Source organism: Mustela lutreola, chromosome 14 (assembly GCF_030435805.1).
Source record: "Mustela lutreola isolate mMusLut2 chromosome 14, mMusLut2.pri, whole genome shotgun sequence".
In the NCBI taxonomy this organism is placed as follows: Eukaryota; Metazoa; Chordata; class Mammalia; order Carnivora; family Mustelidae; genus Mustela; species Mustela lutreola.
Window position 1 is genome coordinate 74,782,955 of NC_081303.1, and position 18,283 is coordinate 74,801,237.

Sequence of the window (18,283 nt, forward strand, 5' to 3'; positions counted from 1 at the left end):
GGAAGGTTCCCTGCGAGGGACACCTCCAGCGGGGCCTGCCGCGCGGCGCACCCCGGGGAGCCCCTCCCACTGGTGTAAAACGGAATCAAATCCGGCTACCGCGGGCCAGGTTCCGCTCCCCGAGGCCGGCCGGGCCGAACCGGGTCCGGCTCGCTTTCTCCTCCCCAGCCCCCTCCGCAGGGGGCCTCCTTCCCTTTCCAGCAGGTGGCTCCGCGGGACACCAGCTCAACCTGTTGGACCACAGTGGGCGGCGCCAGGGGGGCCCTGGCCCTCACCCGGGCTGACCCGGGATCCCCGCGCAGGGGGAGGGGCGGAGTCCCGGTCCCTCCCTCCCTCCCTCTCCGGCCGTGACTCAGCCTCGGAGCCGCTGCCCTGCGCCCCAGCCAGGGGCGGAAAGTGTGAGGCGCCCCTGAGGGCCAAGGCCAAGCCAAACAGCCCCCCACCTCAGACATTATCTCACTGGAGAATTAGAGGGGCTGTAGGAGGGAGGGGGCACCAGCAAGCCTGGGGCGCTCCCGCTCGCCGAATCCGCTCCGGGTTTTCCTGTCGTCCCTGTCCCCCTTGGGCCCCGCGGCGGGTCAGGGCTCCGGGTTTTCTTCTCGGCCCCGCCGGGCAGAGTCTGGTCGGAGAGGGCCAGGAGCGCGACGGGGGGGGGTGGCGGGGCGGCCGGCCGAGGCTTTCCCCTCCTTTTTCCAGCCGTCGGGGTCGCGCGGGGCAAGAGTCGTGCCAGGGGCTTGCCAGCAGGGCCCGACGCGCACGTGAAACGGAAAGGGGGCTACTTGGTAGTGGGGGGACGTGATGGCCCCGGGAGGGAGGGCGGGAAGGCGGCTCCTGGAGGGCAGAGCCTGGGCCTCCACAGGCCGTCCCAGGGCGGGCGCCTTGGCATCGGCCCCCAGGTTCAGAGAAACGAAAGGCGCCCGGTACCTCGGGCCCGCCGCGGCTCCCCTCTCAGGGTCGCCTCCGGACTCTTGCTGGACCCAGTCTGGACCTGCAGGCAACAGGAGTGCCATTCTACACTCTCTGGACAGTTCTGGAACCTCCAGTTTGTTTCTCAGGGACAGCCCTCCTCCCCCACTACCCAGGTTTCTCTTCTGGTCCAAAAGGCTCCCTTCCTGGCTCAGAAGCGGAGCGGGGACCTGACCTGAAGTTCCTGCGTCCCCCGCAGCTCCTGGCCCTTACCGCGCCAAACCACAGCCTGCAGGCTGGGAAACACTGCCTGGGGCCTGTGCCCCCTCCCACCAAGCCCGGGCCAGGCCCCAGGGGCCCGCTGCCAACCCTGCCCAGCCACCAGGCCCGCACTGGCCCTGGGGTCTGGAGGGCAGGTGTGGAGCCTGCGGGGGCCTCCTAGGGAAAGCGTGGCAACCCAGACCCGCAGGTTCAGACCTAAGTCTTGGGCGACCAGCTGGACCTCACTTTGGGGAGGGGAAGAGTGGCGGGAGGTGGGTCGATATCGGGGGAGTGATATGGGCCTATATGGGCCTGACCAGGGCGGAGGATGAAAGCCCGGGCTGGGAGTTAGTCCGTCCTAGGCGGGTGGGTGTGCTGGGGCTGGAGACAGCGACTCTGCGCGACAGCCAGGTGCAGGGACTGGCCGGGCCACGTGCGCTCGGGGGCCGCTTGCAGAGCCTGGAGGGAGAGGGCTTCTGGCGGAAGAAAGGCGAGGTTCTGTCTGGGCGGGGTCCTGAGTGAGTGGGTCTGGGGTCCTGGCTTGGAGGGTGGGGGGGTGCTGCTGAGCTGGAAGCGGAGCGTCAGCCCGCCTGCCCTGGGCGCCCACCTCTTCCCCACTCCCCCCTTGCCTCGGCTGCCCCCGCTTCCCTCGAAAAACCCGCCGCCCAGGAAACCGCTGGGGGCGCTCAGACCGCAGCGCGCCCCCCCGCCCGCCGGCGCCCCCACCGCGACCGCCCAACCCACCTGAAGGGGCCGTGGCTGCCAGGGTTGCCCCTCCCGCCGACTCCCCCCACACCTGCGGGCGCACTATTTATAACTCGGCGCCTCCTCCGGGCCCCGAGCGGGTGCCGGCTGCGCCTCGGAGCTAATCGTCCCGGGGATCTCTGTGCCCCTCACGGCCGGGGGAGATAAATTTAGTCTCAGGAAGCTCGGGGAACATTTTCCAAAACTCCACGTCCCAGAGAAGGCGGCGCGGAACCCCTCTGCCCTCCCGGCAGCCAGCAGGCGGCGCGGGTGTCGGGCTCCCGGGAGGGACGGCGGGGACGGAAGGGACCGGGGGCGGCGGCCGGGGGGGGGGGGCGGGTGGCCCCCAGCGTGGCGGGACGAGCGGGCACGCCTCCGAGGGTGGCCAGGACCGGAGCAGGTGCTCGGCGGGGAGCGCCCGAGAGGGGGGCTGGGGCCTTTCGGAGGGGAGACGCGAACGGGACCGCGAGGAAGAGCCTGTGCCCTTGGGGGTCTGCGCTCCGCCGCGGCGGGGATCACGGCCACCGCCCTCCTCCCGTCCGCCTCTGAGTGTTCCTGGGAAGACACAGGCCCCATCCGAGATCATTACCGGAATAGTCCGCTGTGCTCCGCGAGGCTCCCAGACCCCTTCTCTGGGACCCCGAGCCTCCACCTGCCCTTCGCACGCCATTGGGGTCTTCTATCCCACTAACCTGCTAGGAGTCCTGGGTGTCAGGATGCTCCTCCCAGGGCTGTGGCCTGTGGGGTCCCTAACAGCTCGGCAAGGCTCCTTCCCAGCTCTACCGTCCATTCCTCTACCCCCTGTGGCCACCGGAGGGCCCCTGGGCACCCCGGGGAAATAAGATGCCCCTCCTCGTCCCCTTTGGTTCTCCACTCCCGGCTTCTGCTGCCCCGTGACAGTAGTTCAACCCCCGAGCCTGCTCCAGCTGGGCCCAGAACGCTGTGGGGAAGCTGCTGCATCTCTTTCCCTTGGAGAGGAGGGGGGAGGCGTAGACCAGGGAACCATGTCCTGGCCTGTGTGGTTCAGGCAGAAAAGGCATAGCTGGGACCCCCAGAGGAGCCCTCGGAAAGCAAGAACAAGAGCTGCCTAGAGTGGGGGTGGGAGTGGGAATTGTGTGCGAGTGTAGCTGGGGGGTGGGTTCTGGCCCTCTCCACACCTTGGCCTGCCCCCCACAGTACTATTTCAAAACAGGGGAGCTGGCTGGTCCAGAGAAGCCCTGGGGCTGAGATGAGAAAATACCGTTCACCGGCTGACGACCCTGCGCAGCGCGCCATGGGCCTGACCTTCCACGGGCCTGGCCACCTCTCTGGGCCCGTTTCCTTCCAGTTAGCAGGGGAGGACTGCCCCCGCCCTGTCTGCTGCTCAGGTGGGCTTGTGTCGGTTTCTGCACACTTGGAGTGAGAGCAGTGGACCCTCCGGTGTGCGCAAGAGCAGCAGGCCCTCTGGGTGTGTGCAAGCTTTCCCTCTCCTCCGCCTCTCCTGGCTGCCTGCCCTGGGCACCCACCTCTTCCTCGCTCCCTCCTTACCCGTCAGGGCTCTCTGGATAGCTGACACTGGCCTCGGGCCACCTCAGATTCCTCTTTTCACTTCCTGGGCCCTCCCATCCATCCACCACTTCCCCTGGGGGTCTTTGCCAGATACCCCCTCCCCTGGCAAAGGCCCTGGAGCTCAGAGCTCTGAGACTCCGGGGTCCACCTCCGTGCGCCGTCCCAGCTGAGTGGAAGCCGGGCCTAAGAAAGGAAAGGGAGGCAGAAGGCCAGAGCTTGAGTCAGGGAGGGGCTGACCAAGCAGGTGTAGGCTATTGTGGGGGGTCCTGGGAGCCCCACACTCCTGCGGGAAGGTGACTTCTATGTCCTTCTCTGCCACCAGCCTTTCTGTGGTTGGATTCAGGACCTCCCCCCTTTCCTCTGCTGTGCCCTGGGGTGCAGTCGGGGTTGGAGGGGCCTGGTAAGAGCACTGAGCTCATCATGTGGATGCCTAGTGCCTAGAGAGGGTTGCCGGCTGCTGGGTTAAAAAATCATTTTGAGGGGCGCCTGGGTGGCTCAGTGGGTTAAGCCGCTGCCTTCGGCTCAGGTCATGATCTCAGGATCCTGGGATCGAGTCCCGCATCGGGCTCTCTGCTCAGCAGGGAGCCTGCTTCCTCCTCTCTCTCTCTGCCTGCCTCTCTGCCTACTTGTAGTCTCTCTCTGTCAAATAAATAAATAAATCTTTCAAAAAAAAAAAAATCATTTTGAGGGGGTGCGTGGGTGGCTCAGTGGGTTGAAGCCTCTGCCTTCGGCTCAGGTCATGGTCTCAGGGTCCTGGGATCGAGCCCCGCATCGGGCTCTCTGCTCGGCGGGGAGCCTGCTTTCCACTCTCTCTCTGCCTGCCTCTCTGCCTACTTGTGATCTCTCTCTCTGTCAAATAAATAAATAAAATTTATTTAAAAAAATCATCTTGAGGCACGCCTGGGTGGTACACTTGGTTTAAGAGTCCGACTCTTGGTTTTGGCTCAGGTGGTGATCTCAGGGGTGTGAGATCAAGCCCTGTGTCGGGTGTAGAGATTATGTGAAACCAAGGAAAATCTTTTTCTTGTGTTTAAGATTTTATTTATTTATTTGACAGACAGAGATCACAACTAGGCAGAGAGAGAGAGGAGGAAGCAGGCTCCCAGCGGAGCAGAGAGCCCGATTTGGGGCTTGATCCCAGGACCCTGAGATCATGACCCGAGCCGAAGGCAGAGGCCTTAACCCACTGAGCCACCCAGGTGCCCTGAAACCAAGGAAAATCTTAAAAAAAAAAAAAGAAAAAGAAAAAGAAGAAGAACGCGTACACGTTCAGGCCGGCCACTTGTCTCAACTGCTCTCAGTCACCGGCACGTCAGGCCCAGACGGTGCCTGTAGCCTACAGATCAGGCTCTCCTGTCCAAGCCTTGCGCCCCAAAGTCTGTTCTTCACGCAGCAGCCAGTGTGAAGACCCCGCGACAGCTTTCTTGTCCCTCTACAGGAAGCCCTCCTTACCCGGCTTGTGTGGCCCTCTGCGACCTGCCCCACACCCACCCCACCTCAGCTTCTCTTCTCCAGAGCACCTATCCCCCAATAACACCACTACACTTATTCTTTGGTCATTATTTCCTGGGCCTGCCCCCGAGCACAGAAGCTCCCCGAGTACACAGGGGCCCGTTGGGATCACCGCCATATTAAAGCCTCCCACCGGGCGTCGGGCGGGGGCTTGGTGACAGTTGTGGAGCGAATGCAGCTCGTGCACAGACTATCGCTGGAATGCTCTCCAAAGGACGGGTAAAGCTGACCGGCTCCCGGCAGGAGTGCCGGGGGCGGACAGGGGCCAGGAGGGAGGGTCACGTCCCACCAGCGCAGCTCCTTACTCTGGGTCTCTGTTACCTTCACAAGTGGCACTACAGGCCCAGAGAACAAGGACTGAACTCGTACGTCAGCGGAAAGGCTGGTCACTGGGAGCGAGCAGAAGGTCCCGTAAACTTTCTCTAGGCCTGTGCCCCAGGAGGGGAGGGCGGGGCCAGGGCGGGCTGGCTCTGAGGTTGTGGGGGCCTGAGAGTGGGCCTGCCACCAAGGGTGAGCAAGGTGCTGTCCGCGGTGGAGTCACGGGACTTGGGGGAAAGCACGCATCGCTGGCTGCCAGGGGAAGTGGAGTTAGTTCTGTTCCTTCTGGCCGTTTGTGCCGTGCAGCAGTAAGCCCCAGGAGCCTGGGTGGCCGCACAGGCGCGGTTCACCTGTAGCCACCTCTGAGCCGGAGGAGCAGGGCCCAAGGTCCTCTGTGAGCTGCGGACCCACCAGGCCCAGCACTCTGCCCCAGATCTTCAGAGGCAGGGAGCTGATCAGACCAGCCCTTCTATTTAGGTTTCCAGTCTAAGGCACAGCGTCTCCCAGAAGGAGACCCCACCCAGGTTGGACCCCTCCCTCTCCACCGGTTGGGAGGAACCCCACGGTTCCAGCCCCAACCCTCCCTGCCCAGGCATCAGGGAGTCAGAACAGCTGTTTTTTTTTTTTTTTTAATCTCAGTTCTGTCCCGGACAACCTTTCTTCCCTGGTCTGTACCCTAGCTCCAAGACCCCTCCAGGGCTGAGTTTTTCTGATTCCCTTTCAGACAGTTAGAACTTTAGGCCCCAAGGCCTGTTTATTTTATGTATACACACACATGCATCTATGTACATGCACACACACACATAGTTCAGTGACTCTCAAGCAGAGAGACCGGGGGCAGCCCCTTCCTGGCACTAAGAGAGCATCGAGAAATCAACCATCTGGGCTGGGGGGCTCACTGTGCCAGGCTCCTGCGGCGGTCTTCCTGGGGTCCCAGCCAGCAGGCCGAGCTCCTGGGCCCCGGAGGTCCACCCGAGGTGGGGGCTGGGAATGGAGGCCCCGAGAGGCCAGACCAACAGACGGCACACCGGAAGCAAGATCCGCACTTCCCGCGGTGTCTGGGGCCCCTCCATGGTGGAGCATGGCGGGCCCCAGGGGTCTCAATGGGGGCTGGGCCGGGCGCTAGAGCAGAGAACAGGAGGCTGAGAGGCGGGCTCTGGCCCTGAAGCAGCGGCTGTGCTTCCTGTTTGCCCTGCCCTACCCTGCCCACCTGCGCTGAGCCGGGGTCAGCTCCCTCCCTGGCCATCGTCAGTCCAGCAGCTCCTTGATGCACCAGCAACACAGGAGAATGTAAGCAACTTCCTTCAGGGTCTGCTGCAGGCCCTCCCATCCCGTGCCCACCTTCATGACGGGCACCCGGAGCCCAGTGTCTCGAAGGGCCCTCCGGAAGGAGAAGGGCAGGGCCTGGGCTAGCGGCTGCATCCGGGGCTGCATGAGGGCAGCAGCTTTGGGGCGAGTGGGAGCCGCCTCTGGGGCCTTTTATCAGCAGTGTCCCCACCCCCTCATGCCTCATGACTACGGACAAAGGCCCCCAGGGTCTAGCACAGGGAAGCTTCTGGGCGCAAGAACGGGCTGAGTCAGCCTCTGTGGACAGGGATGGAGGCTGGGGTCAGGAGGGGGAGGGCGAGCCCGGCCGGCCACCCCAGCCTCCATCCTCCACAGCCAGGCCTGCTCGGCTTCCAGCCCAGGTCTCCAGACCTTGGGGCCAAGCCTGCGTTACCTCTTCCCCCAGTGCCCAGCACAACTCCGGGCTCCTGCCCTCTGGGGGGCTCCTGCTGAGGCGGGCCTTGGGAATTGTGCCGAGAGCTCCTTTTCAGTCTGCACACGCGCGCGTGCACACGCACACACACGCACGCAGGCGCGCCACCCCCTTGCAGGGAGCTGCCCGGTCCCCTCTGGCATCTCCCATCCCCTGGAGCAGGAAGACACAGCAGGGGCGGGACAGGAGAGACAGTTTATTGACAGCTGACACCCCGGGGCACCTCCGTCCACCACTGCGGTCAGGCGCGGGTCAGGCGCGGGTCAGGCGCGGGTCAGGTGCGGGTCAGGCGCGGGTCAGGTGCGGGAGTTGCGCTCCTCGTCCTCGTTCTCCAGCAGGTAGGCAGGGCGGTAGGCCGGCTGTCCCCCAGGGCTCAGGTACTTCAGGGCTGGGTTTCGCACCGTGTTCTCCCGGCCCCCCAGTGAGGTGTAGCTGGGGGAGCAGGGAGGCGAGTGTGGGGGTGGCTCGCTCCCCCCAGCACCCCGTCTTCCCCACGCCCGCTGTCTCCGGAACCCCTTACCCGCGGTCGTACAGGATACAGTAGGGCACGAAGAGCTGACGGAGGAAGTCCCAGATGTCTCTGTAGGTCCAGTCCTGGGAGGTCAGAGCCGAGTCAGGGGTCCCCTCCCTCACTTACCCCTGGCCACCCGGGAGGAGCCCACCCGGGGCTGCTTCTTGGTCCCCGAGGGTGGGCCCCTAGCTGATTCTCTGGTGCGGCTCACCGACCTACACAGGTAGGCCACTGGCTGTGGAAGAGAAGCCTTCATCCCGGCCCCGGCCCCGGCCCCTTCCCGCGCGTGTGTGAGCCCGCGGGGAGCAGGCCGGCCTGCGCAGGGGTGGAAATGGGCCCCAGCTGTGCCTTCTGACACGGGGCACCTGAAATGACTTCGGCGCAAGTCAGGGACAGAACTTTGACTTTCCGCAGGCCACTGAGTTCATCCTTTTAAAGCCCCCATTTGGTCGGCTTTAGTAGTTCTTTTCTTTCCTTTATTTTTTCCCCCCGCCGTCCACCTGCAGGTGGGCACGTGCCGGCTAAGCCGCCCTTTTGGCCTTCTCCCCGTGCTCGCCAGCCCCCACTCAGGGGTCCGCTCCTCCCACCAGCCCCATTTTTAGTAGTTATTTAATTTTAGGAAACTGCAGCTTGAGTGTAAGTGGGTGGCCAGCGGCCCCCACACTGGGCAGCACAGACCTAGCGGGAGAGAGCGCGCGCCTGCTCTCAGGGTGCAGTGGACGGCGCTCAGGCCGGAGGACCCGACGGCACAGCCTCCCTCGGGCGGGTGTTTCTGCATCTGAGCCCCAGGCTCCAACCGCTCCCCCACGGGGGATAGGGATGGGGAGACCAGAGGCAGCACAGCCTCTACCCCGTTACCAGCAGCGGGTTGATGCGCATGAAGGCCGGCCAGCCGGGGTCAGTGGGGCTGAAAGGGCAGAGGCTGCAAGAGTAGGGGTCCGTACGGCGGGTGCCCATCAGGACAGCCTCCAGCTGGGGGTGCCGTGTCCGCAGCTCGCTCAGGGCCTGCTTCATGTCTCCCTCAGCCTCCAAGACCCGTAGATTGTATCTGGGGAAGGAAGGGGGCTGCGGTCAGAAGTGGGCACTGTGGCGCTCCCCCCACCGGAGCCCCAGCCTCTGGGCACCTAGTACCTCTTGATGGTGTCCTGTAGGAACTGTTCGAGCTCGGGGAAAGGGGAGATGCTGCGGATATACAGGATCTGGAGGAGTTCCTGGGTGTCGGGGTGTTTCCTGGGCAGGCGAACAAAGCATAGGCTTGCCAGGCAGGCCGGGAAAGGCTCTCAGAGAACTCGCACTGTTCTCCATGGACGGACAACCTCCTGCTTGCGGCTCTTCGGTCCTTCCTATCCACCAGAACCACTTCCTCCGGGAAGCCCCTTCTGATCTCTCCCTTCTCAGATCTGGAGCACGCAGCCCTATGTCAGGTGAGTAACTGCCACCTCCCCAACAAGACTGCGACCTCCCTGTGTCCCGGTGCAGGATGATGACCTTCAGGTCCATGCCCCGGGCACACCATGTCAGATGCTCAGTAAGCAGCGGGGAACAGAACTGGAGGCCACCAGGGCCACCTCCCTCCCATACCCCACCCACCGGCCACGCCTTCCCTTCTGGCTTCCTCGGGCCTCACACGGGGAGCTGGACAGGAGGGCAGACAGGCCCCCGGAGGCCTCGCGCCCCGAGGTTGGCTCACCTCTGTGCGGCGGCATGGAAGAGATGCAGGAGCGCCGTGCAGTCCTTGCCTCCGTTGAAGCCCACGCAGAGGCGGGCGAGGCTGTACCGAGCCAGGGCCGTCTCGATGGTCTGCAGAGCACCTGCCACCTTTTCCCCCAGAGAAGACCCTGCAAGCAGGCAGAAGCCACCAGCTAGATGCACGCGGCCGGTGGGGGGCAGGGGTGGGGGATGGGAGCAGGCCGCCTGCTTCAAGTCTCCGTGGCTCCCCAGAGTGGGTCGGGTACTGTCCGGACTCCCATGCCCCGCAGCCCCACCTCGGTGTCTGCCCTCTACGGGTCCCGGTTTCCTTCTGTTCCCTGAATTCCCACATCGTCTGCTCTCGCCCACCTCCTGGGCTGACCTCCCTGCCGCGGACGGAGGCCCCTCGTCAGCGACAAGTCGTACCTGGGGACCTTTCTTGTCACGCTACTGGCCCAGAAGGGCCTGGTGTACGCCTGTGCCGGCGAGCTGCCCAGCCCCGTGCCCTGGAGGGCACCGACGCCGTCTCTGTGCGCGGGAGCCCCTGACAGCCCCCGCGTTCCCGAGGCCCAGGGAGTCAGCCCAGCGCACGGCGCGCCACCCCTCCCCGCGGAGGCCCCTACCTGATTCGGCGAGTCTGTACACGGCTTCGCTGGCCTGCGGCACGGCGTCGGGAACATAGGGGACCAGCGACCCCGGGGGCAGGCGGGCGGTCAGGTAGGCCAGGCCCTCCTCCAGGGGCCCTTCCTCCTCCGAGTCCAGAGTGAGCTTCACCTGATAGTAGTTGCTGCCCCAGTCAGGGTAGGAGCCCAGGCCCAGCCTGCGCCCAAAGTGGGCCTGGGCCTCGGCCAGGATGGGGGCGATGGAGGCCTCGTCGGCGGCCACATAGAGCTCCCGCAGGTGAAACCGCACAGCAGTGTTCTGGAACAGCCCCTTCAGCCCCTCCAGCACCCTTCGCAGCAGCTCCGGAATGCCCGGGAAGAGGTAGACGTTCCGGACGGAGACCAGCGGCAGCTTGAAGGGCCGGCCGGTGCGGGGATCAGTGCCGTAATGCAGGCGGGCGGAGGAGGGCACGAGACACAGCTTGGCCCAGCCCTTCCCTCCCAGGGCTCTGATGGCTGCTTCCAGCTCAGGGTGCGGCCTGAGTTCGTCCCCAAAGGCCTGTGCTACTGCCTCGAAGGTCACGTCGTCATGAGTGGGGCCGATGCCCCCTGCCGTGAGGACGTGGGTGAAGCGGCTGGAGAAAGAAGTGACCTCGGCCGCGATGGCGGCGACCTCGTCAGGGACAACAGAGACTCGGCACACCTGGACCCCTAGGGAGCGCAGCGTCCGGCACAGAAAGTAGGTGTTGGTGTCCTGAGTGTGTCCCTGGGAGGTGAGACGGGGACCATGAGAGTCAATGCCACGGGGATGAAGAGCAAAGGGGCGGGGGCGACAAGCCATGTCTGCCTGATACTGGGGCACCGTGCTCTTGGGGGACGCTGCCTTGGGCCGCCAAAAAGCCTGGACTGGGCACCGGAGTGAGGAAATCCGCCTGAAGGGTCAGGGACAGCATGACCTGCCCTGGGCCTCTTTCTCCATACTTTCCCTTGACCTCATCTATGCTTATGGAGTCTGTGGTCAATTCCACACCAGCCCTGACGGTTCAGTCCCCTGGTCCGCCATGGACGCACATTCCTGGCGGTTGTCCCTTTGGTCAGTGGCAGCCCCAGACACTGTCCACAGCCCGTCGGGCCCTTCCGCGTCGCCCCTACTGCCATGTCTCCCTCTCATCGGCATCTCTTCTGTGTCCCTACTGCCACCAGACAGGCCCTTGGCACCTTTTATCTGGACGGTGGCGACAGCCCCTGGCAAGGCTCCCAGCCACCAGTGTGGACTGCCGGGGCCTCCTGACTAACCCTTCTAATATGCTACTGGGATTGCACCACTCTTGGGCTCAAAACCCATGTATTGTTTCCAGCCATATACAGAATAAAGTTCAAATTCCTTTGCAGAACTTTTGACGCTGTGTCGCGGGTGTGTAGCTCATATTCTCTCCCAGCCCCGTCTCCTTCTGCTTCTCTGCAGGGGGCTTAGTGGGTAAGGGTTACCCGGGAGGAAGAGAGAATCGGGCTGGAATCCCAGTTCTACCACTCCCAGCTCTGCTACCTCTGGCAAGCTTCTCAGTCTCGTAATCTATTAACAAATTTATAGTAAAAGTATCAAACCTCGTGGGAATGTTCTAAGGATTAGTAAGATGGCCTATGTGATATATTCAGCGTGCTGCCAGGCCCTAGTAAACCCCTCAGAAAACAGGGTCAGTGCTGCTATTCCAACCTGAAACCTACCATGACCTTTCGAAAGACTTCTGGATTGTTCAGAAGGGATTTCTCCCATCTAGGACTTTCCTTCTATTTTGCTTACTCACTCTGCTGAATGCCGTGGGTCATTTTCCCAACAGGTTGGCTAGAACTTCCGTGATAGCACATGCACCCATTCCTCCTTGACCTGCTGGACTCCTTGTCATTCCTGTAAGGTCCCTCCTACTTCTATAAGCCCCTTGACAAATTGTAGTGACTTTGCTACAAGTTTTCAACGGAGTTACTGAAAGAACAGAGGGCCACTTTCCCTGTAATACGCTGGACTCACGCCAGGACCCTACTGCAGCAAGGGGACTCCTGCCCCGCTGCCTCCTCTCAACAGAAGGGCTGCAGGCGCTTAGGGATGGGAGGCTGCCACCCCCTCCCCCCTCTTCTGTCCCAGACACACCTTGAGGATCTCATCTCCAACAATGATGATGCCCGCCGTCACGCTGCGCCCTGGGGGAGGGTCAAAGGCCCTAGATGCCATGGTCCTGCCTTCTCTGCCCCTCTGCAAGGCCCTCCAGAAGCCACCCAGGGCCCCCAAAAGGGGTCGAAAGCACGGGAGTCGCGCCAGGTCTACAGGGCACTGGGGGCCATAGCCTGAAAACAGGGGGGTCTGGGGTCAAGGGAACCTGGAGGAGCCAGAGAGGGCACCGGGGGAGAGCGGGAGTGCCCGTCCTTCCTCTAAGGAAGACCTCGCCAGGCGCTGGGTAAGAGAGTCCTTTATCCCAGCCTCTAAGAAACCCCAGCCCCGGCCTCTTCACAGGTCTTCTGGGCTGGGCTCTAGTCTCAAAACGTCCTGCTCTCCCGGCACCCGCCCCTTTGAACAGGTCTGCGCGCCGAGCTCGGCGCCTGCACCTGCAAATACCTCCTCTCGCGGGGCACCGTGCCTTCGCGTGCCTCGACCCCTGAAGACGCCCCTGCCCGCTTCGCCCGGGAGCTCAGGCGCCTCTCCCGCACGCGCCCGCACCCTCTCCGGCCTGCAGTCCCGTCCCCCCGCCTCGCCGCAGCCCGCCCCGCTCTCCCACGACCCCACCTGCCTCTCGGGCCTCGGCCCGGCTCGCGCCCTCGGCTCCCGCACGTCCCGGGCGGCCGCCGCACGCAGTCCCGCCTCACACCCGCACCTGCTCACAGCAGTTGGTCACTCGGCTGTCGCTCACACGAGTTCCAAGGGCCCATTGGTGCAGCTGGCTGTCGCTCGCCCGCCTTAGCGGGGGGGGGGGGCGCCGGGAGGAGCGCCGGGTTGTCATTGGTGACAAGCGCGTGGCCACGCCCCCGGAACTGCGGGGGCGGGGCCGCGGGGCGGGGGCGGGCCCGGGCCGCGGAAGGTGGGCGGTGCTCCGAGGACTTGGGGTGCGCTCTCGGCGGAGGCAGGGGCAGGGAGGCGTGCCTCTCGCTGCTGTCCTGCTTTCGAGTTCTCGCGGGCACGTGCTGTCCGGCACTGCCTGACTCCGGGCGCCGGGGCTGCCGCCGGAGGGTTGCATAGTAGCGCAGCCAGCTGCGGGGACACCCGGTGTGGGCACTGCCCGGGGTAGGACAATCTCGGGGGGAACTTTCACTCACCTCCGTTATGAGCGATGAAGCCATAAGCTTGTGCGTCACCTGTCGACAACACCCCCCCTCCGCCCCCGAGTGCTCAGTTTAACGTCACCGTTGCCTGATCACTGGTTTCGCAGGTACCACTGAGGGCAGCCTCACAGGCCGTGCTGTGTGTCTGCCTCGGATTCTCATGTCATCCCGGAGTTTCAGTTGCCTTTGGTCTAAAAGTTTCTTAAATTTTAATGTTTGATCGGGGACCTTTTAAAAAATTGTTTCATTTTAAGGAGTATCTATGCCCAAGGTGCATTTTGAGCTCACTGTCCAGAGTCGCGCTCCACTGACTGAGCAGGCCGGAGCTCCCGCTGGGGCTTCTCAATAGGCTGGTTTAGTCTCTCCCATCCAGGAGGGTTACGGTGGGAGCCTGGGGTCTGCATTTAGCAAGCTCTGCGGTCCTGCCGATGCTCCCGGTCCCTAGACTGCTCTCTGCAGCAAATCCTCGGAGTTCACTCATCACTTGAACAGCTGGACCACACCCACCCTCATTTTACTCTAAGGCCCAAGACAGACAATCCCCATTTTACAGATGGGCCACAGGCTTAGAAAAGTTAGGAGTGCCACACAGCAACCACAAAACACTAAAGTGAGGAACAGCCTCACTTTTAGACCATTCTTTCTGGAGCAGTAAGCCCTGTTTGTGTGGTGACCCTGATGCGGAACTCCATCCCAGCACCCGGAGATGACGACCTGAGCTGAAGGCAGATGCCCAACCGAACCACCCAGGTGCCCCCTGAATTTTTTCCTCATTTTAAAAGATTTTATTTATTTATTTGAGAGCGAGAGCACAGAGGGAGTGTGAGAGGGAGAAGCAGGCTCCCTGCAGGGTAGGGAGCCCGATGCGACCCAGGACTCAATCCCAGAACTCTGAGATCATGACCTGAGCTGAAGGTCATGGTCTCAGAGTCCTGGGGTTGACTGAGCCATCAGGGTGTCCTGAAAAAAAAATTTTTTTAAAGGCAAAACAGAAGTCCCACTCAGCTAATGGTATGTCACACAACCCATTATCTTTACTAGTAGTGCCGGTAACATTTGACCACCCCTCCCACAAAAAGGCTCTGGTCCAATTCTTTAGCAGTGGGTTCTCAAGCCTGAGTGATCACCAGAATCACCCAGAAAGATGGTGCAAACACTGCCGGGCCCAACCCTCAGAGCTCCTGATTCAGAAGGTCGAGGTGGAGCCCAGTAGTTTGCATCTCTAACAAGATCCCAGTGTGGCCTATGCTGCTGGTTCCGGGAACACAACTGAACTAAGGGAGAAGGGAGAAGATTCACTTCCTTGATTAGTACTGTCAGTCTCTCCACCCGACATGGGGCAGCAACTATGCAACCCTGAGATCCACTCTGCCCGCTCCACCGACTGAGCCAGCCTGCTACCCCCGGGGAGGCACGTTTTCTAGAACAACTACAGCTTATACCTGTTTTCTCAAAGATTAATACTCCAACTACCTGCATAAAAATGCTTGGAAATCCCCACATCCAGGCCACACCCCAGACCAAGTAAGGCACTAAGTAATGACTTAGGCATCAGTACTAGCCACAATGAACAGCCCGGGCGGCTCCCCCCCATCCCCCACCGCAGCAGGTAATAGGCCACAGGTAGGCCCAAGCCTTAGGCTGGGCAGGAAGAGGAGTGCAAGTGCACCCTCTGCCTTATAGCCTCCTCCCTTTACCCTCTTGTGCCCATCAAGTATCAGGACTGAGGTAAAGGCAGCATCCCTGACCGTAGGAAAGTTGATTTGTTTTGAGGAGATGACGTCTCTCTGTAACCTCTACCCAAGGCTAACAGAGCTACATATATTTCAGAAGTTTGACAGAAAGTCTGCTAAAGTAGATTAAAAACCAGTTACCTGAATGTTAAAATAAACCCCATTATCAGCAAAGAGCTGAACTGCATTACCCAACCGAAGGGAACATAATCAGAAACACGGTACTGAGTGCAATGCTCACCCTGAGAGAACAGAAAACCTTCACAATTAAAAAATTAGATTATAAAAACTTCTTCTTTAATCAAGGCTTTTTAACATGGAACAGATTTCTTGAATAAAATGAAAAGTTTCCAATACATTGAAACAAACCACCATCATGTAACACCTGGCAGGAAACAAAACCAAAACCAAACAGCAAGTTTACACAATCCCTGTGGCAGCCACGGCCTCACCCTCGGACGCTGCCTCTGTCCACCACATGTGTGCCGCCGGGTACACAGCTCAGCATGGTTTCTGGGGTAATGCTCAGCGGAGGCCGCAGCCTGAAGACCGCTTGCTGCCCTGGCCGGGCCGTGGTGCTGTCGGCTCTGCTCCAGCAAAGCGGTCAGCAGCACATTCAAACAGTGTACCGAACGTCCTTTAAATATCAAAGTAAGAAACAAGAAGGCGACATAATGATGCTGTCGGGAAGATGTCGGCAAGCGAGGGCAGCTGTGCGGAGCTCGAGGCTGAAGCGGCAGCCGCTTCATTTCTTTGGCTTCTTGGGCAGCGGCCGTCGGAACAACAAGATGTGAGGTTCTGAAAGAGGGAGGAGAAGCTAAGGGACGGGCTCGCACCAGTCTCTGCACTTCCCAGGTGTCACCCACTCAGACCTTCCCGACTAAAGGCGGACGGAAGCGTCGGCCGCAGACACAGCCCCGCGCGCCAAGCTGTCAGCAGAGCCCAGAACTGTTAGCATCGGCACCTCTGCTGTTGGTACAGCCCTGCGGGCCTTTTTTAGTTCTGCTCAGCCGCTTGGGGTCTGGTGTCTTATCAAGAAATTTACCTTTCTTGGCTTACTTGGAACACATCCAAAAATTCACTTGCTGATGGAGAATGATGCAGGGACCATAACCTCTACCAGGATCTATGTGGCCTTAGGAAAAAAAGGGTACACTCGGGGGCGCCTGGGTGGCTCAGTGGGTTAAGCCTCTGCCTTCAGTTCAGGTCATGATCTCGGGGTCCTGGGATTGAGTCCCGCGTCCGGCTCTCTGCTCAGCGGGGACCCTGCTTCCTCCTCTCTCTCTGTCTGCCTCTCTGCCTCCTTGTGATCTCTGTCTGTCCAATAAATAATCTTTAAAAAAAAAAAAAGGGTACACTCGGACTGAACTAGAGATGAAAGGAGGTTTTTCAGGGACAGGTCGTCTCTGAACCTCACAGATACGCTCCTCTTATTTTTGGTCACTCCACTTTTTCTAGATGGCTGGTGAGGAACCAATAAAGCACCCTTGCCACCCCCCCATTTCTCTGGGTTATATGATCTCATCATTCCCTCTTTCCCCCACAGAAGGAGCCCTCCGTGGTTGCTCTGACGCTGCACCAACCTGGTTCGTGGATCATGTAATGGACCCATCCCTGACTCTGCTGCACACCAAGGTTCCTCCATTCGGATTCAGACATCAGATGGGTCTTGGGGACGAGCTTGGCGATGTCCTTGGGCAACATGACATGCCTGCAACAGAAGCATGGGAAGGGGGCTGACTCATGTCGTACTGGGTGCAGTCTGCTAGACGAGAGCTTGCACACGAAGCAGAGGCCAGGAAGGAAAAACGGGCTTCTGACCGAGGGAGTTATGCAACTTTTTGTGGGGTGGAGGCAGCTACAGATAAAGCCCAGTTATGAAAATTCTCCCCAGAGCCGGTTAAGAAGCACACATTCATGAGTAACTCACGGAAAGGGGCACGGTTTTCCTGCCTTCCTGGGGCTCAGGCTGCGGCCTACTCTAGAATACATCAGGGCAGCCTCAGGGCACACACAGCCAGTAACTCAAAGTAGTTGTGAAAAGGACTGGTTTCGCGGAAGAAAAGCCTCGGGGGGAGCCGCGTGAAGAGCCACCACGAAGCGTGAAATGGCCATGTCCTCCCCTCCACGGTTACCCCTGATCTCGTTCCCTGCTTTGGGGAGAGCAGCCAGGACACGGCTTCCCAAGTTCTCCTAACCAAGGGGAAGACCCCTTCGTGGCGAAAAATTACTCCGACACGAGCTGGGCTGACCCAGACTCGCCCCGGCTCCGCGGAAACACGCCAGACGTGCCGCCGGGAGCAGCGGCGGCGACGCTCGGCAAAGGCCCCGCTCCCGTCCCAACACAGGACCGCAGCCTCCCCTCCGACAGCCCCTGGCGCGGGCTGCCTTCCACACGCGCTCGGATCGGCCGCACAAACCCACCCCCAAGGCCTCCCCCGGTCCTGAACCGCGACCGCACCGCCAGGCCCCACCGCCTAGCGAGCCCCGCACTCGGGCCGGCCCCTCGCTCCTCGCGACCTCCCGGCGGTCAGACGCCAGCCCGCGGCGAGCGCCACCGGCCCCCGCCCCGCCGCCCCGCCGCCCCGCCGCCGGGCAGGCTCTGCTCCGACTCTGCGGGCTCCGACGCCGCGGGCGACCTCGCAGCCCCTCCCCGCCAGCCGCGCGCCCACGCCCCCCTCCAGCGCCGCCGCCCCTCCCCCGCAGGCTCCGCAAGGCCAAGCTCGACCCCGCTCCCGAGCCCCGTCAGGGCGGAAGGGGGGTCCGCCTCCCGCAAGAGCCCCGCCCCCTGCCCGCTCCGCAGCGCAGGGCCGACTCGGAGCTCCCGGGTCCGCGCGCCGCCCGGCCCTCGCGCAGGCGCCCTGCGCTCCCCGCCCGCGTCCCGGGAGTCTCCCGCGCATGCGCCGGTCCTGTCGCCGCGGCCCCGGTGACGAACTCCTCTGGCTGTCCTTTGTCAAAGTTCGCGACCTCGTTATGGCCCCCGCGCCGGCACTAACCGGTACTCGAACTCCTCGTCGTCGTATTTGTCCGAGTAGTAAATCTGTTTGTGCGACATGATCGCTCCGTCCGAGGACCGTCAGGCCCGCGCCGCCAGCCTCCAAACAACTCCCAGCGGCACGCGCTCCCACCCACTTTGGCCTCGCTTTCAAACACGCCGCCTGCGCTTCCTATTGGCCCCTTTGGTTTAAGGCGGGGCGTCTCCACCTTCCAGCCTCGGATTGGCTTAGATTGGCTTCTCCTCGCGTCCTTATTGGAGCGGACGCCTAACGCTCGTGAAGAACCAGCGTAGGTAAAACTTACGCCTCTAATTGGCTATTCCCACCCCGTGCGCGTTCTCGCGCTGCCATTGGCGGATTCGGGGAAGTGGGCCGGCTGAAGGAGGGACGCTGAG

General features: G+C 61.9%; 3 protein-coding genes across 6 annotated transcripts; all 3 read right to left on the bottom strand.

The window, feature by feature from the left end:
* Positions 1-6,327: 6,327 nt before the first annotated feature.
* Positions 6,328-12,688, bottom strand: FLAD1 (flavin adenine dinucleotide synthetase 1). Of its 3 annotated transcripts, none has more exons than XM_059145181.1 (10): positions 12,627-12,688; positions 11,997-12,190; positions 9,872-10,616; positions 9,250-9,397; positions 8,691-8,789; positions 8,418-8,607; positions 7,569-7,642; positions 7,010-7,201; positions 6,500-6,552; positions 6,328-6,411 (listed from the first exon to the last, which is right to left on the bottom strand). In XM_059145181.1, the coding sequence occupies exons 2-9, from the start codon at positions 12,075-12,077 to the stop codon at positions 6,516-6,518; spliced, it is 1,566 nt and encodes a 521-aa protein (XP_059001164.1). In that variant the 5' UTR covers positions 12,078-12,190; positions 12,627-12,688; the 3' UTR covers positions 6,328-6,411; positions 6,500-6,515. The 3 variants fall into 3 exon arrangements, with proteins under 3 accessions (XP_059001164.1, XP_059001166.1, XP_059001167.1); XM_059145183.1 differs by lacking the exon at positions 12,627-12,688 and adding an exon at positions 12,459-12,563; XM_059145184.1 differs by lacking the exons at positions 6,328-6,411; positions 6,500-6,552; positions 7,010-7,201; positions 12,627-12,688 and adding an exon at positions 7,338-7,480 and having other exon boundaries at positions 11,997-12,344.
* LENEP (lens epithelial protein) lies at positions 6,538-7,005 on the bottom strand. Its single transcript, XM_059145194.1, has one exon. The coding sequence runs from the start codon at positions 6,721-6,723 to the stop codon at positions 6,538-6,540; it is 186 nt and encodes a 61-aa protein (XP_059001177.1). The 5' UTR covers positions 6,724-7,005.
* Positions 12,689-15,167: 2,479 nt separating the features above from the next.
* CKS1B (CDC28 protein kinase regulatory subunit 1B) lies at positions 15,168-18,043 on the bottom strand. Of its 2 annotated transcripts, none has more exons than XM_059145193.1 (3): positions 17,889-18,043; positions 16,476-16,603; positions 15,168-15,690 (listed from the first exon to the last, which is right to left on the bottom strand). In XM_059145193.1, the coding sequence occupies exons 1-3, from the start codon at positions 17,945-17,947 to the stop codon at positions 15,638-15,640; spliced, it is 240 nt and encodes a 79-aa protein (XP_059001176.1). In that variant the 5' UTR covers positions 17,948-18,043; the 3' UTR covers positions 15,168-15,637. The 2 variants fall into 2 exon arrangements, with proteins under 2 accessions (XP_059001176.1, XP_059001175.1); XM_059145192.1 differs by lacking the exon at positions 17,889-18,043 and adding an exon at positions 16,823-17,310.
* Positions 18,044-18,283: the final 240 nt, after the last annotated feature.